Raw genomic sequence first — 7,265 nt, 5'->3', positions numbered from 1 at the left:
GGCGGCGGCGGCGGGCAGCGCCGTGCACGCCGGACACGCGCGCCCGCCCGCCCGCCCGTTCGGCCCCCGAGGGCCCTCTGGAGGTGACTCGGGCGGGCCCGGCCGGGCGGCGTCGGCTGCGCGGAGGGCGGGGGAGGCGATGAGGACGCTGCGGGCCGCCGCCGTCCGCCCGCCGCGGCCGTAGCGGGAGTCGGGGCGGGGGTGAGGCCGGCGGTGCTCGGGGCTGCGCACCCAGACAAAGGAGGAGGAGCCGCCCGACGAGCGGGCCGGCGGCGCGGGGGAGAGCAGGGCGCCTCGGGCCGCCGCGCTTCCTCGGAGCTGCGGGGCCGCCAAGCCTCGGCGAGCGTCCGCCCGCCCTCCCGCCGGCGCCGCCCCCCGAGAGCTCGGCCGGAGCGGCGGCCCGGGCGGGAGGCGGCGGCGGCCCCGGGCGAGGCGAGGCGAGGCGAGGCGGCCCGCGCCCTGCCTGTCAGGCCCCCCCGCCCGGCCTCCGATGCGGAGGCGCTGCGGCCGGGGCCATGCAGCAGGCACCGCAGCCGTACGAGTTCTTCAGCGAAGAAAACAGCCCGAAATGGCGGGGACTGTTGGTCCCGGCCCTGCGGAAGGTCAGTGCTGGGGCCGAGGGAGGTGCGGCGCGCTGGGTGGGCCGGGCCGGGAGCCCGCAGAACTTGTAACGGGGAGCACGGCTCGCGTCCCCACCGGACCCCCGGGTCGAGTTTTCCCCGGCCTGGCGCCGGGCCCCCCTAATTGCCTGTTGCATCCCGAAGGACGTTTTCTAAACTTTCTTTCTTTCTTTCTTTTTTGGCCTGGTCCCGGAAGGGAAGGTTTTGTTATGATCATAAAACTGGATTTCATGTTACAGTCATTTCGTCAGGCAACTTCCGCCGTTGACCAATTTGTTGTCCTGTGGCTGGACTTGGGCAAGACCGAGTCCCGCTGGTTTTTAGTTTCTAAAACAAACGGCACGATTTCGGACCGAGTAACTACTTTTAATGAAGTTCTTTGCGGGTGTTCGCTTCGGGCGGTTTGCGTGCCAAGGTTGCCCATTCGCTCGTGAGGCAGAGCTTCTTTTGCTAATGTGGGATGTGTGTTTCCCATGTGTGAAGTGTCAGTGAGTCATAGTATTCGTTTTCCAGCTCTTGGGGTGAATCTAAAGCGCCTCTCCACTTCCTGCAGGAGCCTTACCTGAATACAAGGACTGCCTCAGAAGATGTGGTCACTTTCTCCCTCACAACCATGAGAACTTGTAATAACTTTTAAAATCAATCTTTGAAGTTTGGATGCACTGCTAGGATGCATGCATGGCTTGTCCTTGGTTGGTGGTAGTGTTTTATGAAGTTAGGTATTTATGCGATGCTTTTTGTTGCTGTTGTTCAATTATTTTGGTAAGTTAGATAGATTTGAAGAGTACATGGGCTCAGAGTTAGCGGTCATGCCTCCTGGACATGGGCTGCTCCCTGTAACTTTTTGCCTTTTCTGCAAAAATACGCAAGAGTTTTAAAAAATCCTGGACCAGTGAGAGACTCATCAGGAAAGGATTGTTTGCTGCCCAACAACACAAGCTTGATGGCTTGAATTTCATTCCTGGAACCCACATAAAGGTTGTAGGGGAGGACGGATTCCACACAGTTGTTCTGACCTGCATGCAGGACCCTGACCACACATCTCTCTCTCTCTTTCTCCCTTTCCCTCTCCCTCTCCCCCCCCTCTCTCTCACACACTCACACATACACACACACACACACACACACACACAATTCCCATTAGTTACAACACCACTCTAAAAGGAGCCCTGTAAAATGGCTCAGGGAGTAAAAGTGCTTTTTTGGCAAGCCAGATTACCTGAGTTCATGCCCAGAACCCATGATGGAAGGAGAGAACTGACTCCCAAAAGTTATTTTCTCTCTCTCTCTCTCTCTCTCCCTCTCTCTCTCTCTCTCTCTCTCTCTCTCTCTCACACACACACACACACACACACACACACTCTAACAACAAGTACTATACCTGAAGAATAATTCATCACACATTTCTAGGAATGGAAAGACAAGTCCACTTTAATGGTAAAAACATTTCCTTGTACTTTGAGAATTTCAAACTTTCCATTGGCATAATTCTCATAAGGAGGTGTTTATTGGTTTCCTTGGGGGGTGTGTGTGTGTATCAAGTCGTGTCTTTCAAAAGAACTTGCTGGAAATGGGAAGCATGTTGAGTGGTGGTGACGAGCTCTGTTTTGAATTAAAGACGAAGGGGGAGAAGCCAGGAGAGTAATTAGCCCGTTTGCTTCATAGAATGCATTTTATCAGGGTGACCCGCGTCTGCCTTGTGATACAAGCACGTGTTCATTAGTACATTGGATAGCAAAAGGTGGCTTAGACTATATAATCCTTGAAGAACAAATACAAATTTAATTTTTCAGATTAGATCGGGAACAAAAGCAGAACATCCGGTCCCAGTCTCCTGCTTCTGACCCTCCTGTCTCAAGCACTCAGAACAGGGTCCTAGCACTGAGCATTCACATGTTATGTTTGTTTCCCAGGTGCCTCAGAGTGACTGTATGACCTCACAGGAACGGGATTCTTTTCATAGGAATGAAACGCATACACAGAAATCTGGTCTTCTGTGGTGAATGTTAAAAAGCAGTTAATATGAATTTACTAACTTCACATAATGGATTTGAAGTACACACCACAGAAGACATTTATTATTTTTAATTTATTGATACTAATTCATATTTTATGGGGTGTGATGTATTCTGACTTTATGTATTCATTGAACATCTGTTGAGCATAGCTTAGGCACTTGATACCATACCAGATCCTAAGAATATAAAGGTGCATTTTATTTATTTATTTTGTTTTTTTGAGTCAGAGTTTCTTTTTGTAGGCCTGGCTGTTTTAGAATTCACTCTGTAGATAAGGTTGGCCTCAAACTTGGATTCCCTTCCCTGCCACCCCCCTGACCCCCGACCAAGTGTTGGAATTAAAGATGTCCACCACACCCAGCTCAAAGGTGAATTTTTTAAAGTATAGTCATTCTGGAAAGGTATTTACTGTTTAGGCCAAAAATTCTATTTTGAAAGTTTTGGTTTATGTTTTGTTTTGGTTTTTCAAGACAGGGTTTCTCTGTGTGAAGCTCTGGCTGTCCTGGAGTGCTCTGTAGACCAGGGTGGCCTCAAACTCACAGAGATCCTCCTGCCTCTGCCTCCAGAGTGCTGGGACTACAGGGATGTGCTGGAAGAAATTAAAACTATTGGGTTAGATATAGAAGTAGTTAATATGCTAATTAAGAACATAAAAAAGTAAGCTTTAGCTATCCTTTCCACTAGATAGAAATTATTTGCATTTTTACCAACAGAATTCTATAAATTCATCTTATAGACTTGTTAAATTAATTAATAGAAAGTAATCAAAAATTTAAACTAAGTACCACACTGAAAAGTGCCTACTATTTTTGGTTTTTGATTCTTTTCAAGTTTTAGGTAATTTTTAAAAAATGAACGCCAAGTGTACATGTATTTATGTGTATTACCAGTATTAACTTGAAAATGAAAGACTTGCTCATTTTTCCAGCAGTTACACTAAAATTGGAACAATATATAAAATGAGTAGATTTAATTTGATTTAATGAAAGTTGTTTTTTAAAGATCAAAAGCAAACAAAACACTGGGTGTGGTATCACACTTTAATCCCAGCACTTGGGAGACAGATCAGGTGGATCTCTGAATTTGAGACCAGCCTAATCTACATAGCAAGTTCCAGGCCATCCAGAGCTGCATAGTGAGACACAGTCTCAAACAAACAAACAGTACCAAAAAGAAAAAAAGAAAAGAATAGAAAAAGGAGGAGGAGGAGGAAGGCAGTGGTGGTTCAGCAGTGCTTGCTGCTCTTGCAGGTGACTTGAATTTGGTTTCCAGTGCCCATATCAGGTGACTCCTACCCACCTGTACCCAGCTCCAGTAGACCTGATGCTCTCTTTTGGCCTCCACGGGCACCTGCATTCATGTGTAACACTCTCTGCCCCTCCCCCACATATATAATTGTTTTAAAAATTGAAAAGTAAAACCACCTCAAACAGTACAGAGATTAGCATGGTCCTTGTGCAAGAATGACAGCACTTTTGTGATGAATTCTCTTGAAGGAAAGACAAGAAAATACAAATGCTGACCTTCAAAAAAGTGACATTGGGATGGGTGGAACCCATATGGTGGAAGAAAAAAACCCACCTCTTGCAGAGTGTCCTCAGACCACCATACACTCACATGGCACATATAAATAAGTAAAGGTTAAAAAAAAGACAATTTTCCCATTTTCTTTAATAGAAGCACCAAATATTCATTTTACTATGTAAAACACAGATATTGGAAAAATGGGGCATATAAGAAGTAATTTTGGAATTAAAAATATATTTTTTGTATGCTTTTTAATTAAAAAAAATTTTTTTTGGTGCTGAGATGGAACCTTATGCATACTGAATGTATACTCTACCACTGATCAATACTCCTAGCCCTTTCTTTACCTTTAAAAAGAAAGCTTCACCTAGAGCATTTAAAAACATACAGAGCAGAGTGAAGCGATGTCACTAATGGATAGTGTATGGATTGTTAACATCCCGCTAAATTATGTATTATCCCTAAAAGAGCCAGGAATGCTATAAATGCCTTTACTCTCCAAGAACAGTGAGGCTATCATGCTACTTGGGAGCAAAAAGCAAACAATGAAACAATGAAACAAATGAAACATGATATACTTGTAAATGCAATTTATTACCTTTGTGTTAAATGTTTTTGGTACTTTGTACAGGACATTTTGCTAAGTCAACACTTTTCATAGAAAAATTTGCCTTAAGTTCATTTAATCATCTGGGCGGGGTGGCGCACACCTTTAGTCCCAGCACTCGGGAGGCAGAAGCGGGAGGATCAATGTGAGTTTGTTCAGGGCCAGCCTGGTCTACAGAGTGAGTCGACAGCCAAGGCTACACAGAGAAACCCTGTCTCGAAAAACCAAAGGGAGAAGAAATCATTTAATCAGGGTTTTGAGTCTCACTTTATTATTATTATTAATTAATTAATTTTTTTTGGTTGATACCTTTTCTATATGGTTTTCTTTATCAGGCTAGCCATGGAAAAGAAAACACTGTCTTATCTGTAGTTTCAACAAGTATAAGAGAGTGCTAGAAAAAACTCCTGTGTCTAATTGATTTGTGTTAAATATTGACTTTCTCGCTCCGTGACAGTTTGATCTTAGTGATGTGAGAAAATGTCTGGATTAATTAGTGGTATGCGTCAAGGTAAGGCTAAGAAGTGCCCTTGGAGGGTCTGAAAGATTCTGATGTTTTGCTTCATACCGCTGCTTCCTGGAGTTCATTTTAGAAGACTACACTGGATCTTTTCTCTCCAGAAAATCTGTAGGGTGATTTGAGAAAATAGAATTGGTTCCACTGATGTATAACAGAGTCAAGAAGGCATCTTCGAGGAAGCTAAGGTCTGGAGACTACAGGCAGCAATATTCCTGAGTGTCTTTTATGTGTTAGGCCGTGGTTTTGATAATGTGGCTGTAGGAAGTGGCCCTGCTGTCATAAAGCTAGTGGCCCTGCTGTCATAAAGCTAGTGGCCCTGCTGTCATAAAGCTAGTGGCTGTGGTGGAGAGGTCTGGAGACAGACAAGCCAGCAGTTCTCTGAAAAATCATATGAATTAACAAATACAACGGCAAAAAAGATTTGCAGCAAAGGGAATGGTAGGCAGGTGCAGATTGTGTGTAGATCAAGTTAAGGTTTTCTCCAGAGAATAGGAGATCTTGTAGGGTGATCATTCTTGTAGCAAAGAAATTTAGATTAATCTGGTCCTAACTGGGTTTTGGGAAGATTACACCTCCAGGTGAAATCCAGAAACTGGAGTCACAGGAGGCTGAGGTAATGCCAAGGAGGATAGAGGGAGCTCTGGACTGCAACCCCTGCAGCTCCAGAACCAGGGCCTAAGCTCTAGTGATGCTCTTGAAAGGACTGAAGGAGCAAAGAAACGCTTCATGATTCTTCAGCTCAAGGAGTTGTGTTTAGTGTCACAACCACTTAAAAAGGAAGCATGTGAACTGCAGAACTTGACTCTGGGGACCCACCCACCATTTATAATTTCCAACAGTGAAGTAAAAATGGGTGTAAATAAGATTGAGGAATTTCTTGAAGAAGTCTTATCCTGTTCACCCCCACCAAGTACGTAAATCTTTCACCAAAACCCCCATAGTCAAACATTGCTGGAATATGAACATCTTTGCCAAATTCTCTGCTTGTATCAAGAACTCAAGGCAGAGGGTAATGAACCACTGGAGAGGACGTTCTTGAAAATGCCGCAGAAACTGGAGGAGTGTCTGAATCCCCCTTCCTGATAAAACTAATGAGGACAGCGTGGAGGACATCAAGTTTTCTACATGTGGATTTCTGGATGGCAGCGAGCTGACACTGGACTTCAACCTGCTGCCCAAGCACATCATCAAGGTGATGGCCAACAAACACAAGTTTGATATTTCTAAAGGAATGATGAGCATCTGGAAATACCTGAGGAATGCCTACAACAGGGATGAGTTCACCAACACCTGCTCCACTGATAAGGAGGTGGGACTCATACACAGCTTTGCTGCCAAACAGACTTGCAAAGTACGCAGCACTTTTGAGAGCGAGCCATCAGATTCCCCTAAGAATATGCTTTCATAACAGCCTGCTCGGCCTCCTCTAAAGTAGAAGTGTATTCTGCACGAACATGCAGTCACTCAGGACTTGGACTAAGGATAGGCAAAGTATAGTAGTTATCTCCAATACACACTCCTAAGTAGAAGCATTCTAAAATCCTCTCCCTGGCCTACCTGCCCTGGCCATCTCCTGTCCTTCAATTCAGGGGCACTCCACCACAAGCTCTTCACTTGAGAGACCGTTTGTTGTCATTCTGGTGTCCCAACTATTACGACCATTCACTGCATGTAGGTAGCAGAACTTGAGGTGCACTGTTTAAACACTGTATAATAGAATAGTAGCCATAGCTTCAGTGGGCCTCACAATGGTGTATGATGCACGGTACAAGCAATATTTACATATTCAGAGAGACTTGTAATATTGAGTAAGGACTATGGAAGGATTGCTACTGGGTTGGACATACTGGTTCGGTGTAGTGGGTTCTGGCGTGTGCTTAAGGGCTTTGCTGTCTGAGAAGACTGCCTTCTGCAGAGATTGCTGCAAATACTTAATTTTGCCTGGAACATAAGTTGTAACATCCGATACTACA

The 7,265-nt window shown here is 45.2% G+C and overlaps 1 protein-coding gene and 1 pseudogene across 2 annotated transcripts in view; both read left to right on the top strand.

Annotated features, from left to right (window-relative positions):
* Positions 1–457: 457 nt before the first annotated feature.
* Sos2 (SOS Ras/Rho guanine nucleotide exchange factor 2) overlaps positions 458–7,265 on the top strand; it is an 85,785-nt gene continuing 78,977 nt past the window's right edge. For both annotated transcript variants that reach the window (XM_051147058.1, XM_051147052.1), the window contains exon 1: positions 458–602. In XM_051147058.1, the coding sequence (XP_051003015.1) occupies positions 516–602 (87 nt within the window). In that variant the 5' untranslated portion in view covers positions 458–515. The remainder of the gene's footprint in view (positions 603–7,265) is intronic.
* Positions 1,430–6,851, top strand: LOC127195321 (chloride intracellular channel protein 4-like; annotated as a pseudogene).

Source organism: Acomys russatus, chromosome 1 (assembly GCF_903995435.1).
Source record: "Acomys russatus chromosome 1, mAcoRus1.1, whole genome shotgun sequence".
Taxonomy (NCBI): domain Eukaryota; kingdom Metazoa; phylum Chordata; class Mammalia; order Rodentia; family Muridae; genus Acomys; species Acomys russatus.
The sequence above is the reverse complement of the archived record's forward strand: the minus strand, read 5'-3'. Positions and strand labels throughout refer to the sequence as shown.